The sequence below is a fragment of the Pogonomyrmex barbatus genome, unplaced genomic scaffold (genome assembly GCF_055798465.1).
Source record: "Pogonomyrmex barbatus isolate J1 unplaced genomic scaffold, ASM5579846v1 scaffold16, whole genome shotgun sequence".
NCBI classification, from domain to species: Eukaryota; Metazoa; Arthropoda; class Insecta; order Hymenoptera; family Formicidae; genus Pogonomyrmex; species Pogonomyrmex barbatus.
In genome coordinates this window covers 1366934-1384585 of record NW_028297112.1, presented here as the reverse complement: position 1 = coordinate 1384585, position 17652 = coordinate 1366934, and the positions used below count along the sequence as shown (strand labels likewise).

Sequence of the window (17652 nt, the reverse complement as noted above, 5' to 3'; positions counted from 1 at the left end):
TAATTTGTAAGTATATAAACAAACGAATTATTTTTTTATATCGTGAAATATAAAAAATATAGGTTCACATGTGAATAGCAAATGTGAAAATCTAAACATTTTATTATAAACTGCGGAAGTTAAATTAGTACATCTTGTATCATCTACATTTAATTTATCATCATCGGTTCGTCATCAAAACAAGCAAGAACCGATTAAAAATCTATTATTTTCATAATGGGCATCTAGACAGAATGGCTCGTCTCTTCAAATCTCAATACATCGCGTGCAATATTGACACATACGAAACAGAAGCCTTTATAATCTAAAAAAATTATATCAAATGATAGTACAATAAAAAGATACAAAATAAATAAACGCATAAGTAAATAATTTACTTAAATATAAAATAAATATATTCTTCAAAATAGATATGTTTTAATTAATCATTAAAAAATTGTGTTATAAAATTATTTAATAATTCTGTAATAAATCGCGGTCGTTTAGAATGACACAAATGTCCGTCAAGACAAAGATTTCATTAACAAAAATTCACAATGCTGGAATCTTACGCTCGTGAATCCTTCTAAGGATAAATCCATAATTTTTCCGGCCGTGATGGTCAGTCTTCTCTGTGATCTCAATATTATCAACAGGACAAGCTTGCTTTCATGAGGTTCGAGATCGTACCAAATTGATCTGTACGCAGCATCGCCGATCATTTTGCTCTGAAGAAGAGTGTCGCAAAAATATCGTATTGTCAGTGAGATAAATTGATATTAAAATCTTGATTCTATTATAAAAATGCAACAATTCAGACACTTAAGTTTAAATGTAGCACAAAAGCCATTGTCATATTTCTAGATTATCAAAAATACGTTCTCCTCAGATAATTATGGTGTTATAGTATTATTAACATTAATTAAATAATTATTTATTTTTATTACTATTTAAGTAATAAAAATAAATAATTATTTAAAGTGATAATTATTTAATAACGTAATAAAGACAAAAGTTTTTTAAATTTATAAATAATACAGATAATTATTGGAAACTAATTGCAACAAACATTCATATTGAAGAAGAAGATTTAATTTCTCGTTTAAACAATTGTGTGCGTTCTCCATCTGATAAAAATGCAATTATCAATATCTGAAATTGCCAGATAATCTATAACCGCATGCGCGTGCACGCGCAGAAATCTTCGTAAATCGATATCTCTATAATCATCAATAATCATCAATGATCATCAATGATGAAGCATAAGGATCTCGATTATGCGTTCCGACCTTGGCACTGAGGTATTCTCCGCAAAAGCAGAAGATAAACGCCTCTACCGTAGCGGCCATATAAAACACTATAGCTTTCATTAATGCCGAGCTATCGATCACATCCGAGCCTTGCGCTGTACTGATCGACTGCAACATCGAACCGCGATGTAGATCACTATCGGCGAGACACAGATCATTTCTTTGCACTTCTCCTCACTCTTGGCGAACGATTACTTACTGTTACGATCATGAATCCTAAGCAGCAAGTCACTAATGTGCTCGATAAAAATTGGATTAGCGCTATATAACAAAAGATTCTTTCGATTTTATCCGAAAAACTGATGATTTTTTGATGCTTGCCGATCAGCTCCTTCATGATGGAGACGGCTAGACGTCGGTTGTTCTTTTCAGGAGAGACATCTCTCAACGCGTCACACAGAATTTCTATCTGACCGCTTGCGTGAAGGATCTGAAAACATATATATTCTATAAAATCATGTAATGTAAATTAAAGGAATATTGAAAATAATAGTTTTTGTTAAACTGTTGAAATTGTTTGATATACAAAAAATTATTATACAAGTGAAAAAAGATATATGAAAAATGTCTAATTTCTGATATGCCGTTTGTATAGAGATAAAGCTAATTAAATTAAGCAGAAAAGTCATCTATCATTTTGCAATTTTCGCAATTAGTAATGAGTAATTAATTATTAAAGATTATAGAATAAGCGCGTATCCGCCCAGCCCATTGGCCAATGCGAGCGCGTGGTGAAGTCCAACGAAATGTTTGGTGTGCACTATAAATAGATGGTATGTCATTTGTAGACTTCACGTTTAAATATCTTTTCTACCTACCCCTAAACGTGGGTTGGACGATTGCATTTCGCCGCGCGCCTGCATGCAATGGGCCGGGCGGATACGCGCTCATTCTACGAGCTTTAATAATTAATAACTCATTACTAATTGCGAATATCGTAAAATGCTAGAGAACTTTTCTACTCGGTTTCCGGTCTACCTGTACCACTCAAGTGGTGTATCATTAGAAATCAAACACTTTGTATATAATATAACATGCAAGAAATATTTAATTTAAATTTAAGACTCTTTTAATGTAAGAAGAAAAATTGAGATGAATAAATGTATGATTTTTTTACTTTAAAATATTACATTTTTGTGAGACAAACTTAATTATAAAATGCAAGAGGCTATTAGATTATAACATTACTAGTATGTTTATAAGCGTTGAATAATTTGCTGATAAAGAATACATTATTCTTTTTTAGATTGATGCTTTGGAAATATTCTCGCGTGTTATTAACATACTATAAAAACTAAGCGAAAAAAAAAAATAAAAAGAAAAGGGTCTCTTTTTCTACCAAGAAAAAACGAGAAAAAGTATCAAGTATTAATACAATAACCGAATATTCATTGTTCTTATTCATTTTTCACAGTATATACGTAGCATATTGTTAATAAACAAAATTACAGCCGTCATGAAAGACATAGTAATTGTTGTTATAGAATACCTCCCAATTATATTAGTTATGTAGCTTAAAAAGATATATCAAGAAATAATTCTTCTTTCGCAGATTCCACTCACTAACGTGATGATCAGAGAGTTCAATACGCCGGTCGTGGCGGAAGATGCCAGTTGATGAAGGAACTCCAGGCACATAACGAGCTCATAGAATGGCGACTCGTTGCACTCAAACGGCAGTTGTAGCTTCAGCGTGAACTCGCGAACGGGCGTCTCAATTCCATCGGCGTTGTCGGTGTGAGATACAAGCACGCCAATGCCATAGGAACACGCAGCCATCGAATGAAGTCCAATGATCACGTTGGAGAACCGCCGCGATAAATTGGCCTTGCTCATCATGATCGTCATGGTGTGCATTTCGCCGATGGTAGTTTCCTTCCAGTCTGCAGCCATCGCAGCTAGGGCGTCGTAAAATATACTGCGGCAGTTTACTTTATCCGAATGTACAGATAAACAATTCGCAGATCGAAACACAATAAGAAAACAACTAAGTTTTGCAAAGATAATAGATCTAATCTCTTTCAATATATGTTTAGCGATAAATATGCAGCGAGAAATGAAATACAGTGAAAAATACAATAATAAATATGCTTAATGTAACATACAATAATGAATATAATAATAAAACATATAATGATAAACAAATTTAAAAAATAAAATAAAATAAAGAAGCTTTATAAATTGGATCTAGGTGAATATTATTGCAATAAAATGACAATATTTGTCATTTATTATCACCTACATAAATTGATTAATGAAAGTAAGAACAATTAATTATTTAAGTCTGATTGATTTCGTCTGATTGATTTCGTTATCCTTAAATTATCTTTTAAATATATTCAATTCTTTACCAAAAAATAAGACATAAGATCTTTATTTCATAGGGAAAAAATGTTACTGTAAGAATTGTGGCCTGAGGAATAATGTAGAAATAAACTCGGTTTCCATCTTCGATTATACATAAGACATATTCTCTTACCGACTATTCAACCATAAAATAATTAATTTCAGAGACATCACTGTGTACTCCGTGGTGACACTTAAACCGTCTAACAGATGTGACATGTCATCGCCGAAGTGAAGAACAATCCACCAATATTGGAAAATCTGCACTATGCTGATGGTCAATATCCAAATACCCCGAAACAATAGCGCGTATGGCGCATTAGGCCAAATACCAACAATACGAAGACCAATTTGCACCGAAAAAGCAATGGTGCTTGTAGGTTGTTGCGTCATTCTCCGCATCGTGGCACCTTATAATTTATATTAAAAAGATATACAAATTTACAAACTGTTACGTAAAATTTGAGAATTAAACATCTGAGTTATCCAAAATGTAACTTGAGATACTTGTCGACTCTGCTAATGTCGCAAAGCCATGGATTGCAGCGTCAATGGGCTGTTCTAAAACGACTCTAGAGCGATAAATTGATCACGCAAGGCTCGCCGACTAAACGTAACCGTAGCGAGGTAATCACCGGTCAATTGCAACCAACTGAAAACAAAAGTTATAGTGGTTTACACGAGACAGGAGATTAAAATTGCAAGGATCGAGCAATGATTATAATGTACGACCACGATGTATAATGATTGCCTTAATTTGTCGTAACAAATGTTGCTGACAATGGAACAAATTAGCTTAAAAAATGCAGAAGACGGCCTTTTTACTTACGTTTCACAAGTGAATCTACTAGAATAATGATTTTTTTTTTTTTTCAAATGCAAAAATATGGCAGAGAAATATGGCAGATTATGCGCGCAGATCATGCGCAGATATTTCTAAATGTACGCAGTGACAATTTCTTATAGAGAAATAATATGTAATATCAAGCTGCAGTGAAAGCAGATTTCCATTTTTATAAAAAATTTTGTTAATAAATACAAAATCACTTTTCTTAACGATAAATCGAAAATAATAAGTTTCATAATTATTTTTTCCTAAATAATAAATTTAATAATAAATTTTGTTGATAGATATAAAGTCACTTTTTTTATTCTAATGGTGCAAAAAGTTTCAAGTGCTTTTATATATCTTTATATCTTTCTTTATATTATATTTTTTGTACTGTTCTCACCTACCTAACCTAACCGTACCTTATCTAACAAAAAAGAACATGACGATGATAAAAATGATATTCTAAGGTAATAAATCATAATATAAAATTAAATCAATTAAACTCTTCTTCATCTGTGTTACAGGATCATGGTGTAATAAAAAAAAAAAGATTTATATTTTTTTTCAATTTGTATCCACGATGACGTGTGTTATTAAATTGTTATAATAAGTTTATAAAAAGAAATGAATAATACTTTAATTTTTTCACAGCATGTGTACACAATTTTAAACTTCTTCAACATTAATACATTGCATATAAAACAGATACATACGAGGCGGAGGCTTTTAAAATCTGCAAAAGTAACATGAAATTAATCAATTTACCGTACAGAAGAATTAATACACAATATAATAATATTATTGTAAACAAAGTAAGTGATATAAATTATATTTACTTATGATTTTAGCAATAATTACAAATAATGTAAGATAGAAGGAAAATAGTGCTTTCAATAATGTAAATATGTGTCCTTAAACTATAATATTCCGTTTTAAACTGTATTAATTTTTTCTCATATTATATTTCTACATTTAGTAAAATTGTATTTCTACATTTAACAAATATAAATTGTAATCTCATATAATAGAGTATAATTAAATATTAAATACAATGTACAAAATTCTTTATGCTTTTTTCCACAATAAAGACATAATATAGATATCTTATATACTAAAATAAGCTTATATTAAAACAATTATATAAAAATTAATTATATAAATTAATTATATAAAAGTTCTTAATTTTATTGAAATCTTACGTTTGTGAATCCTTCTAATGATAAATCCATAAATTTCCCTGCAGTGATTGTCAGCCGTCTTTGCGATCTCACGATTACAAACAACAGAATCCGGCAATCTCGAGGCTTGAGAGTATACCAAACAGATTCATATACCGCGTCACCAATCATTTTACTCTAAAATGCAAATGAGAGATGGGTATATGTGGAAAAATGTCGTTTTCGACTCAAGCAAATTGCTTTATTTTCACGTGAGTAATCTCTTCGTATCAATTCAATTTTTATACCAGCAACACTAATAATTTCTTTTTTTGTTTAATCTAGCACAGTAGAAAAAGAAGAAGCTTCTGACAAGTGATTTCAGATACTTACTTTATTGCTCAAATATTCGCCGGCAAAACAGAAGATAAACGCTTCCAAAGTGATAGCAATGTAAAAAAACACAGTCTTCACTAACATCCTGATGCCTTCATCTGTGCCCAACGACTGCAAGGCGAGAAATGATCAAGAACGATCGCTGTAAGACAGAGATCTCAGACACGCAGACAGCAAGCGTTTAGCTCCATCCATTGTGCAGTTTGTGAAAACCGCAACGAGTATTATATAAAGATAAAAGAGATTGAGAATATCCGGTCAGTCATAACTTTTCAATAGATGAAGAGATTGTTCGACGATTGTTCGAAGAGCTCGAAATCGCGTCAATGCATTTATAGAGAAATTTTTTTGCGTACAGTCTCTAGTTCAGGCTTGCGATTAATTAGTGGATTGTAGTCTGGTGAAGTATCTACAATCTGAATGAACTTGCAAGTCTGAGACCATTGTCAAGATATTAGAAACAAAAATATGAAACATGTAAATAACTAGAAATAAGATAAGATAGAAATATGTTTATATTGTTATGTTGTATTGTTTCCGATTAATGTCCATTTCTACTAATATAAATTTAATATATTTTTATTTATTTTCACGATTTAATACATATTTTTTATCTTATTTTAATTCTTCAAATTAAAAAAAGATAAAAGATAAATCGTAATTACAGTTAATCTAGATTGATAGAAATGGATAAAGATATAAAAATGCACGCCCTATATGTTTCTATGCATTGCACATATATCATCTCGATATATATATATATATATATATATATATATATATATATTTATTTTATATGTATGTAAAATATACTTTCCATAACGTTTATAAAGCACAATGAGTAGTTCATCAAAAAATTTCAAGCGCCACATAAAAAAACACAATTTTAATGTTTGCAGATGTCAAATACTCACGGTTACTATAAGAAACCCGATGCAACATATGATCATCGTATTTGAAAAGAGTTGCATCAATGCAATATGAGAAAAAAGGCTCTCAATATTTTCCGAGAAATCAATAATCTTTTGATGCTTATTAATCAAGGATCTCACAATGTTAGTGGATAAATATTCATCATATTCCTTGGGAGAAATTTCTCCCACTTGCTGTTGCATAAGATCTATTTGCCCACCAATATGCAGCATCTGTATATTATTATAATTATTCAGTCATTTGACTGCTAAAGAAAGCACATAATCAGAGATATGTCAAAAACTATTATACTAAAAATAATTTTTATTTTTTTATATAACTTAGATTATTACTGAAAATATTACTGAAATATAACAAACTAAAGATATAAGATCAAGATAAAAGATATAGCGGATGTATTTATCGATACAATAAATAAAAAAGGAAATATCGCTAGATAAGATGTATGTTTCAACAGTTCGTCTTGCAAGTACTCGTAACATATTTATGTATAAGACTTAAAAAAGGGGCCGTCCAGAAGGGAACAGATGGTCAAGCTGATTGTTGCAAACTCCTTTGCGGTATTAACGTCTTTGAAACAAACGGAAATGCCAATCGACTTGCGGTAAAGCATTAGAACGTGAAGACAAAACATGCTCACAAGGCCTTGTCCACTTCGCAATGAAGTAAAACATGAAGCAAACGGAAGCGGGATCACCCCACCTAAGGGTAGCGCGGGATCCTGCATTGAGGGAGCCGACGTCGTTGACATGCGCATGGATCACGGATCGAAAGCGCGAACGAATAGCAGGGGAGCAAGCATGATGGACTTGCATGAAAGAGGGGGTAAAAAATAAAGACCTGTGAGCATCGATCGTTGTTCAGGATCGAGAACCTGTCGGTCTCGAAGCGTCTCACGTACGTGTATTATTACCTGCGCCTATGTTTTGTGTCGTGCTATTTGATTTGCTATTTTGCTGCTCTTTTGACAATTTATTTTTTTTTAAACCGATGCTTTCTATATATTTGTGCGCCGTGAATATATCACGATTTAAATATCAAGTAGTATAAGTAATTCTTTTTAATTATTGGTCAGCACATAATTTCTCATGAAGTATATATATATATATATATGCTTTAATCATTCTAGTTTGGTTAACGTTGTTTTTATCTTTTCAAGAAATTAAAATATTTATTTATTTATCAGTAACATATGTTTAATATAATTTTTTTTCTTTAAAATATTTTATCTCTTAATTTTTTCCAATACATCTTGATTGTTGCCTATCAAATCCTTCGTATTTGTTAACAGTTTTATTTTACACTTTTACTTTATTTCAGCAAAAAGAATTATTTCTTCTTATTATTAAGACAATTATATGCTTAATATTATAAAAAAATTATAGAAATAATAAAGTTATGTGTTAAAGTTGTGTGTTGTTATACAATTTATAAAACAAGAAAAATTATAAATGTCAATTCTAACTTACCAATGTAACCATTAATGCATCCAGCATACCTATGGTGGAAGCGACCGCCATTAGGTGGACAAATTGAACGCTCACCACGATACCGTAGATCGGCGATTCGCAAAATACGAAGGGCAATTCCATCTTTATAAGCAACTCCGGACAATCGTCGTCGGTTTGCTTGCGAAAGTTAACAGATGCGGTGCTGTAAAGCATCACCGCTGTCGAGTACACACCGATGATCAGTTTCGAGCAGCGATGCGCGAGGACCGCTTTGTCTATCATGGCGTACATGCTAGAATATTCGCGCCAATCGTTGGACATCGCCGTCAGAATATCGTTGAATATTCTGCAATGCAACACCTCGTAACACGTTGTAACATCGATCTATATTCACAACGTATCACAGAAAGCATGCTTTTGCGAAAGGAAGAGAAACACAAAGTTGATTGCCTTGTTTCCAAACCAGAAATACTTGACTGTCAAACGCCTCTGAATTGCTATATATTAATGCGCGCAATAAAAAGTAATATATTTATAATAAAATAATAATATATTTAATTAAAAAAAATAATATATACATCACGTTATTAATATAAAGTATCTTTTCAGAAAATCAGCAATTTCCAAAATAGACATTACACAACACCTTGATGCAATCTTACTTGGCAAGAATCAGTGTATTTCACGTAACATTATTACACTCAATTTTTAAGTGCTAATTTAATGTGCCTCTTAAAATTATAAAAATGTCATAAAAAGCATTACCGATTATTTACCCACAGGACGACCAGCTTGAAGAAAAGGAGACTATACGGCAAGGTGGTGCTTAAGCCGTCTATTAGATTTGGTAGCTCCTTAGTGCTGAAGTGCATCAGAAGATAATGATACTGGAAAATTAGTCCTGTTCCCATTACTGACGTCCAAAGCAGCCTGAAGAAAATCGGAGAATTCGGCCATATCCCAGTAAGACGGAGGCCGATTTTGACTGGTCGACTGACAGTGCTGGTCGGTATCATTCTACGATGCAATTTCGACGCGTTTTCTTCCATCCGACAAAGTCCGACAAAATGGCGTAAGTTCCTAACGAAACTTCCGTGCAATCGTATTCGTCGAAGGATAAGCTTCGAGATATTAACGTGAAGATTGGATACGACCCCACCTTAACAACCGTTGACCAATCGCAAACGCTAGACGTGTATTTTTGTCATGTGCTTAAGAATGCAGAAAAAAGTTATAACGATCGAACGATGATTGCAGGCCTCGACCATAGGAATCGACGAGAGCAGTATTTGGTAGTTTCCGGAACGAGAAAGCCGCTTATCACCGTTATTGTAGGTGATTTACTTTAAAAATGCAAGGAAGTAGAGAAAAGTTGCAGCGCGCCAGTGCGTGAGCAAAGATCGTCAGAGTGACCATCGTCGAAAGAACTTTCTGAACAAAATAGCGAGTATAAGTTCTGAACATAGTGCTGAATCTTCGCGAATGATGGGTCAGAATGCACAAGGAAGCAACAAGCAAGAAGATAAATTAGAGCTTGCGACATATATAACTTCGGTTTGAATGCGCATGACTTAAAGAGATCTCGGATTGAGAATAAAAAATGAGAGAGAAAAAAAGTGAAAGATCTAAAATCGCCAATAATATATCAGTATATAAATATGATATATATGTATATGTATGTGTGTATAATATTATACATGCATTTATCTTGGACAACAAAATTTTGATAAACTCTTCGATAAAACTTTGTGCGGTGCAAATGGTAAATACAATTAAATATGTAAATAATAATAAACTTTACATATTTTGGAGTTACAAAGATATTTAATATGTACATTTTTATGCACGTTTAATTTTCAAAGTTTATGAAAAAATAAGTAAACGTGTACAAAAGCGATCAGTGAGTAAAATATGGAAAAAAAATATTCACATAGCATGTGACTTATAATAATCTAAGCTACATATATAATATGCGAATATGTGTATATGTATATGTAGACTTTGCTGATGTCTTTTTGCTGATCAAGACATTGCAAGCAGCACCGATACATAAGAAGCAGAAGCTTTCAAAATCTGAAATGTAGTATCGTTTTATATAAAAAAAATGTGCGTTTAAAAGAAAGATTATTTTTAATATATCTTACATTCGCAAAAACTTCCAAAGACAAATCATTAAATTTCCCGATTGTTAATGTCAATCGTTTCTGTGATCTCAATATTAAAGTTAATAAAAATCTACTCTCGCTGGGTTTCGCATTGTACCAAAGAGCCTCGTAAGCTGCATTTGCTACTGACTTGCTCTACAAAAATAAAAAGAGAAAACAGGTAGCAATAAGATCATGCTGTTCACGAAGATGAAATATTTAATCGCTGTAGATTGTAAAAACAATCTGTTTTCTTAAAGATTACATTAGCATGTTGAAAAATTCACACAATGAAAAAATTTGCAATATAAAAATTAATCTTTATATATATATATATATATATATATATATATATATATAAATTAATTTAAACCTTATTGCTAAGATATTCTCCAGCAAAGCAAAAGATAAACGCTTCCAAAGTGATAGCGATGTAAAAAAACAGCGACTTCAATAGCATGGCATACCCTTTGTTATTACCAATCGACTGAAACGTTGAAAAAAGGACTTAAATCATTTATATATGCGTATATTTATAACAATAATTTATTTAGAGCAAGATACTTATAAAGAAAACTCACTGTTACGATTGTGAATGCTATACAACATATAACAAGCGTGTTCGTAAGAAACTGCATTAATGCAATGTAAGAGAAAAGAGTCTGTATATTGTTTGAAAACGTAATGATATCTTGATGCCTGCGAATAATTGCGATCTTTGCATCATTGTACGATTTACATTCGCAGTCTTTTGAAAAGAGTTCAAATAACCCACGGCACACGATGTCTATCTGTCCACTTATGTGAAGTATCTAAAAGTCCAAGACGTTCTCCATGTTATTAATGTTAAAGGCACGTGCGGTGCACAAAAGTTTTAAACAATTATTTTTAAACCAACAAAATTTCATTAATATTTAAAAATAATTATATATAATATGACTTTCAATCATTACACAAGATAAATCTTAAACGTCTAAACATCTAGAGTCGAAAAGAAATATTAAAGTCATCGCATTTATATGCTATTAAATGCTATTTATATGCTGTTTAATATAAATACTTTGTCAAAAGATATGAGAAACTTACCAATGTTACGATGAACGCGTCCAGCATCCCAATTACCGAGGCGTTGCTCAACAATTGCACAAATTGAACAAACATGACAATTTCGTAAACAGGAGAAAATTCGTAAACGAAAGGGAATTCCATTTTAAGAAATAACTGCTGGTCTCCTTTATTGAACTCGTCATTGATACTATTAAATTCCAATATGACAGAGACGTAGACCACAACAGCTATTGAATATACCCCAATAATCAGCATCGAGCAACGATGCGAAAGATTAGCTTTACTTGTCATGGTGCATACATTGAAAGCGACAGTACCGCAATTGCACCAATCTCGCGACATCGATGATAAAATGTCATTAAATAATCTGAAATAATTATTCCCACCGCATAAAATGCACTGATAACATTAATTCTACGTGTTACAAAAGAAGGAGAATTATAATAACGAAAATTTCATACATGCATTTAAAACAAGATAACTGGTTTCGCAAATCTCACTTCATCAATTTTATATCTTAAAAATCTTACAGATTGACAAATAACTACTTTACAAAATACGTTTTTGTACAAAATAAGAAAATTTCTTACCTCTGATTTAACCAGAGCATAATTAGCTTCAAACATAGCAAGCTATAAGGCAGCGTGGTACTGACGCTGTCCACTAAATCGGGAAAATTAGCAGTCTCGACGCAGGTGGCAATGTATTTAAATTGTAATATTTGAGCAAGCCCTAAGGATATTGTCCAAAGAGTCCGATATAAGATGCTATAAGATCCCGACCAAATCCCAATGGCGCGTAACCCGAATTCAACCGTGGGGCTCACAGTGGTCGTAAGACCCATTTTACGTTAATTCCGATTAGCAGGACAGCTATTCCCAACGCATTTGACAATACTTCTCTTAATGCCACCCTTAATAATAGTCAAGAAGTTACCACATTATTACCAGTACTTTGATACAATGTAGAAATCTCACCACTCGCCACGCAACATCGAGTAATCTTCAAGAATTCTAGAGGGGTTGTTGCCCGAGCACGAAACCCAGTGTTATCGAACCATTCGAAATTATTCATCGCACATACGTGGTATATTATAAGAGAAGAAAACTACACAACTATGATTTTAGGTTTGCCAAGGAGGAAAAAATATATTATAGGTAATAAGTTTGGCGCTCCTCCACGTTGAATGCTCCCAGATGTGCAATCGGAATATTATTCGTTTTAAAAATGCAAAAGCCACGATTTGGATAAGCTTGTACATCGTAGTGCACTACGGAATTACATTCGAAAGTAAGATGGAGAACTTCGCGAAAAGGAGGGAGTCAAATATCCCTGACACAACCAATGCGCAAAGCATGACGCAGTGTTCAGTGATCAGTGTCAAAGATGGATGTTTCTCTCTTTCAAGTTGCTTCAAGTGTCTAGTGCTGTGCATGCTGTGTTTGAAAAAAATAATTTGTTATTTTGTAATCGATAAACTTACTTATTTACTTGATAAAAAAAGGTGCTATTTTTTTCGGTGATTTTTGCAGTGTACTTTATATTTTTGAAAAAATAATTTCTCATTTCTTTATTAATAGACTCATTTCTATTCTAAATGAAATAGATAACAAAAAGTGAATGAAGTCGGATAAACAAAATAGTATTTTTGCGCTATATTTATACATTTATTTATACAATTTTCTCTATATTAAAATAATTGCAATTGAAGTCATTGCATCGCAATGGCTTAATTAAAGCAATCATATCTATAAAAAATTTTTACAGTGTTGTGTTTCAATACATTGCATGTAATACCGATACGTAAGACGCAGAAGCCTGCAGTATCTGCGAAAAGAAAACATGATATAAATAATAAATTGTTAAATTTTATAATTTCGTGGAAGCAATTAACATAATAAATAATATAATAAGAATTCGACTCTTTATTAATAATCTTGTTGGTTAGTAAAAGTTGTAAATTAAATTAAAAACAAAGCTGTTTTTAATTTAATTCGTAAATTCCAAAATTCTTACACTTGTGAAACCTTCCAAGGATAAATTCATAAATTTTCCAATTGTCATTGTCAATTCCTTTTGGGATTTCATTATTAAGAAAAATATGATTTTACTTTCAGTAGACTTTAATTCATACCAAAACGAATTATATGCCGCCTCATTTATAGACTTGCTCTAAACAAGCAAAGAAATAAAATATTATATGCCGCCTCATTTATAGACTTGCTCTAAACAAGCAAAGAAATAAAATATTAACAATAAAGAATTTGTAAAATATATTTATGTGACAATTTAGTAGCTATAATGATTTGTTTACATCTTTGCACGAATTTGACTGTTCAATTTAATTTATTCTGTTTATTTTATTTATTTAATTTATTTCAAAATCAATTTAGTTATTAAATGTATCTATGTAACATTAAACTGATCTTAATCTTCTTTTTTTTCACCTTAGAATTGAGATATTCGCCGCTGTAACAAAGTACAAACGCTTCTAAGTTCATGACGATGTAATAAGGCATAATCCTCATCAACAGGAGATCCACATCAGGGGAATTGAGCGACTATGATATAGAGATGGATCCTTCGAACAAATCCTAAAGTTTCGGGACGAGGATATCAAATTACTTACGGTCACGATTATGAATCCGAGGAAGCAAATAACGAACATATTTGAAAAAAATTGCATCAACGACATGTAGCAAAACACATTCTCGATACTGTCTGCGAAGGCAATAATCCTTTGATGTCTATTCACGATGGATCTCAATGCAACTATACGCATGTCGCATTTATCCTCAGCTATAGGAATTTCCAACAATTCGTGACATATAATGTCAATCTGACCGGCAACGTGAAGTATCTAAAAGTGATATTCCAGAAATGTATCGCAAAAGAATATACTCGATTCATAACGCGTTAAAGATTTGTTAATTCGAATTTGACATTCAAATTTTTCTGACACAAAATTAATTTTCTTAGTGATAAAAAAATCTTTAATATAATATTGTTATAAATTGTTAAAAATTGTACAGTATTAGAGTTATAATAAATTTAATTTTTTATAAACTTTTTTATAAAATTATTATAAGTTTGTTTAATTGTTATAATTTTTTTTTTTTTAATTTGAATCGTAAGGTAGTAATACTACAGTTGTAAGTAAAATATTTTTGAGAAAAGCGCAACATTTTTCAATGTGAAACCAACTTACTAACGTCACTATGAAAGCATTCAGCATTCCCGCTACGAGTGCCAATGTGGATTGCACAAGAAATTGTGTGACTGAGACTATTTCGTAAACTGGTGATATGCTGCACTCGGGCGGCAGTTCCATTTTAACAATAAGCTGCCTTTCTTCGACAAGTTGCTCGGAATCGGTGCTCTTTTGAATGACCATGTTACCTACCCCAAATAAAAATATCGAGCACGAATACGCACCAATACTGAATCTTGAAAATCGACGGGACAAAATCGCTTTATTTATCATCGACTGCATCTTCAAACGAGTGGACGCACACTCATTCCAGTCTTCTGCCATCGTCGCAAAAAGGTTGTAAATGATACTAAATAACACGATATATATGCACGTAGATCATTACTACACAAATCAATAACAAAAATAAGAAATTTTCTAAAAAAAGATCCTTTCCAAAGGATCTCGATTCAATTTTCTATGAAAAATTATATCTAAGACAATTTGCCATAATATATCGTATCTATTATCGGACATTTTACGATCAACTGTCAAATTAATTGTTCCTCAAAATAATGCATCCATTTCCACGTTAAATATTAATTATTAGTTTAAATCAAAATATTTTACGTATGTTTGCTTTCATTTGTTAGTTGATGACGTCGTTAACAAATCTTACCGCCCGTTGAACCAAAGAAGACTCAATTTCAGAAACAGCAGGCTGTTTGACAAGCACAGACTCAGAGAGTCCAGGATATCCGGCAGAGTGTCGGAACCGATGTGAGTAAAAAGATACCAGTACTGTAAGAATTGCGAGGTGATCATCGTCATCGTCCAAACGACGCGTGGCAGGAATCTGCACGAGGAATCCGGCCAAACGCCAATCAGCCGCAAAGTGAATTCCATCGTACGGTCGATGGTGCTGGTAGGTATCATCTTCTCTCTCTTTCTCTCTCTCTCTCTCTCTCTCTCTCTCTCTCTCTCTCTCTCTCTTTCTGTGCTTCCCGATTAATTGGCCGATTCCGACAATCGTTACAGCCACAACCACGTAGAGATCGTCCGTCCGTCCGTTCAACCGACGTAGAGATTCGCAGTTTTATCACGTCTCTCCCGAAAAAGAAGCTGGACCCTTCCTGATTAAGTGCAACCAGCCGTAAGTCACGTGTCTTCGCGCTGCGAGCACTGATGTTGAAATCTTGGTGGCTAGCTAAACATGGCTAGCTAAACATGGCTAGCTAAACGCCATGTTACGCCATAAAAACTTTCCACGAGGACTGCTTGATCTCATGGAGGCAGCGAGTAAAGTGCTGCTTGCACAGAACGACTGCCTCGACTGCAATTATCGAAGACAATTACACGAAGTGTACATAAATGTGTAACGACCACTTTGACAATTGCCGGAGAAAAGGACTGTTGAGGATAAGAGACAGACTGATCTCGCGTATTTTCGTGCATTACGCTTCCGACGTCACCGATGCGATCGCAAGACATTTGCTTTAAAAATGTATGGCTATAATCTCTTAAATCGCCTCATGGCGATCTCGAGCAATCACGGAAAATTAAAATACAATTGTCTGAAGATAATGAAATGTAATGGCAAACCATAATAGCTCAATTTGTCGCGTCAGGTTTGCTATACATCATGGAGAACTTGCTCGAGCGACGATTTCACATCAGTTGTTTGACAGATTAATACGTTAAAAATAATTTTTTAAATAAATTCAAGACTAATCAAACAAAATGTGAACTTCAATTTTTGCTCAAACGGATAAATATTTAAAAAAATAAGTAAAAAAGAGTTAAAAAAAGAATTAAAAATGAGCCAAGCTGACTTTTGATGTTTATTGAAATATTGCAAAATAAATAAATATAAATGTTTTTATCAGTAATTGCATCATCTTCAGTGTGCTAATAACGCTAACGATTTGTAAATCTAAAAATTATTAACTATTAGCTTGCACCAGCATTATTTTGACTTAAGCGAGATTTAAACATATATTTAATCTTTATCTTTATCTTCTTTTCTAAATAAAGATAGACATATATTTAAGTCTCGCTTAAAGCCAAAATAACAATATTTATTAGCAATTTAGCCTAAATCTCAGGATGTAAAATCCAGAATTATACTGTTAATTAATCAGATTGCCATATCAGACTTTAATATTGTTCGATTGAAAGGTCTATTCGTATATAGAAAGTTGTTACGTGTGTATTTTAACATAGCTATTATTTTTCTAATGAAGTAAATATTTCTTTCCTTTTTTTTTTCACGTGTATGTGTAACTGCATCTATCGAAAGAATCAACTTTTTCCGAAGTATTCTCTCGGCTTCGATCTGAAACAGCCGTAGTGAATAAATAAATATTGCGCTCGCATGAATTCACACGACTGCGAGAATTCCAATATCTCCGATCGACTTCTATGATGATGTAACGTGACAATTTTACAATGTGCATGCGACGATAGCGGCAGTCGTAACCATCGCTCCTGCGCGAGTTACATCACGTAATAAATTTTATCCGTATCAGCGGCAGAATAGATGTGCCACTTTCGGAGTGTGTAGCTCATGTAAATGTATGTCGTCTCATCGCTTCTGTTTTGAAAAGAAACGCGTATCGCATGAAACAATCCCTTTTCGAAGAGCGCAATGATAGACGTCGTCTCCCTCTCATTTCTCCAACCTTCTGCGAGTGAAAAATAAAAGGAATATACACGGAATATACACGGTAAATATTGTAAAAATTCGAAATGTTACATGGGTGTTCTCTGGTGAAAACCGATTTCCACGCTCGACGAAAAATTACAACGATATCTCCCTCGATGTTAGTTTCTTGCCGCATTTTGCA

General features: G+C 32.7%; 3 protein-coding genes and 1 pseudogene across 3 annotated transcripts; all 4 read right to left on the bottom strand.

Annotated features, from left to right (window-relative positions):
• Positions 1–51: 51 nt before the first annotated feature.
• LOC105423059 (odorant receptor 10) lies at positions 52–4028 on the bottom strand. The gene is made up of 6 exons (XM_011632705.3): positions 3769–4028; positions 2853–3207; positions 1489–1719; positions 1269–1397; positions 552–707; positions 52–304 (listed from the first exon to the last, which is right to left on the bottom strand). Exons 1-6 carry the CDS (start codon positions 4026–4028, stop codon positions 254–256), a joined length of 1182 nt encoding a protein of 393 aa, XP_011631007.3. The 3' UTR covers positions 52–253.
• A 1092-nt stretch (positions 4029–5120) lies between these two features.
• LOC105423058 (odorant receptor 13a-like) lies at positions 5121–9944 on the bottom strand. Its single transcript, XM_011632704.3, has 6 exons — positions 9170–9944; positions 8423–8750; positions 6935–7165; positions 6018–6131; positions 5667–5822; positions 5121–5200 (listed from the first exon to the last, which is right to left on the bottom strand). Exons 1-6 carry the CDS (start codon positions 9451–9453, stop codon positions 5150–5152), a joined length of 1164 nt encoding a protein of 387 aa, XP_011631006.2. The 5' UTR covers positions 9454–9944; the 3' UTR covers positions 5121–5149.
• A 374-nt stretch (positions 9945–10318) lies between these two features.
• Positions 10319–13157, bottom strand: LOC105423080 (uncharacterized; annotated as a pseudogene).
• Positions 13158–13261: 104 nt separating this feature from the next.
• Positions 13262–15888, bottom strand: LOC105423079 (4-vinylanisole receptor-like). The gene is made up of 6 exons (XM_011632726.3): positions 15486–15888; positions 14825–15176; positions 14246–14476; positions 14064–14177; positions 13633–13788; positions 13262–13443 (listed from the first exon to the last, which is right to left on the bottom strand). Exons 1-6 carry the CDS (start codon positions 15740–15742, stop codon positions 13393–13395), a joined length of 1161 nt encoding a protein of 386 aa, XP_011631028.3. The 5' UTR covers positions 15743–15888; the 3' UTR covers positions 13262–13392.
• Between the last annotated feature and the right edge of the window lie 1764 nt (positions 15889–17652).

What these genes read in the sequence shown, in the direction of transcription:
- LOC105423059 (XM_011632705.3), bottom strand. Translation starts at nt 4,028, where the DNA reads ATGACGCAACAACCTACAAGCACCATTGCTTTTTCGGTGCAAATTGGT. An exon ending in TAGGATTCATGATCGTAACA is followed by an intron (nt 1,398 to 1,488) that starts GTAAGTAATCGT and finishes TCGATGTTGCAG; the next exon opens with TCGATCAGTACAGCGCAAGG. An exon ending in CCTTAGAAGGATTCACGAGC is followed by an intron (nt 305 to 551) that starts GTAAGATTCCAG and finishes TAATTTTTTTAG; the next exon opens with ATTATAAAGGCTTCTGTTTC.
- LOC105423058 (XM_011632704.3), bottom strand. Translation starts at nt 9,453, where the DNA reads ATGGAAGAAAACGCGTCGAAATTGCATCGTAGAATGATACCGACCAGC. An exon ending in GTCCTGTGGGTAAATAATCG is followed by an intron (nt 8,751 to 9,169) that starts GTAATGCTTTTT and finishes GTTGCATTGCAG; the next exon opens with AATATTCAACGATATTCTGA. An exon ending in GCGAATATTTGAGCAATAAA is followed by an intron (nt 5,823 to 6,017) that starts GTAAGTATCTGA and finishes TTTGCATTTTAG; the next exon opens with AGTAAAATGATTGGTGACGC.
- LOC105423079 (XM_011632726.3), bottom strand. Translation starts at nt 15,742, where the DNA reads ATGATACCTACCAGCACCATCGACCGTACGATGGAATTCACTTTGCGG. An exon ending in CTTCTTTGGTTCAACGGGCG is followed by an intron (nt 15,177 to 15,485) that starts GTAAGATTTGTT and finishes CGTGTTATTTAG; the next exon opens with TATCATTTACAACCTTTTTG. An exon ending in CCTTGGAAGGTTTCACAAGT is followed by an intron (nt 13,444 to 13,632) that starts GTAAGAATTTTG and finishes TTCTTTTCGCAG; the next exon opens with ATACTGCAGGCTTCTGCGTC.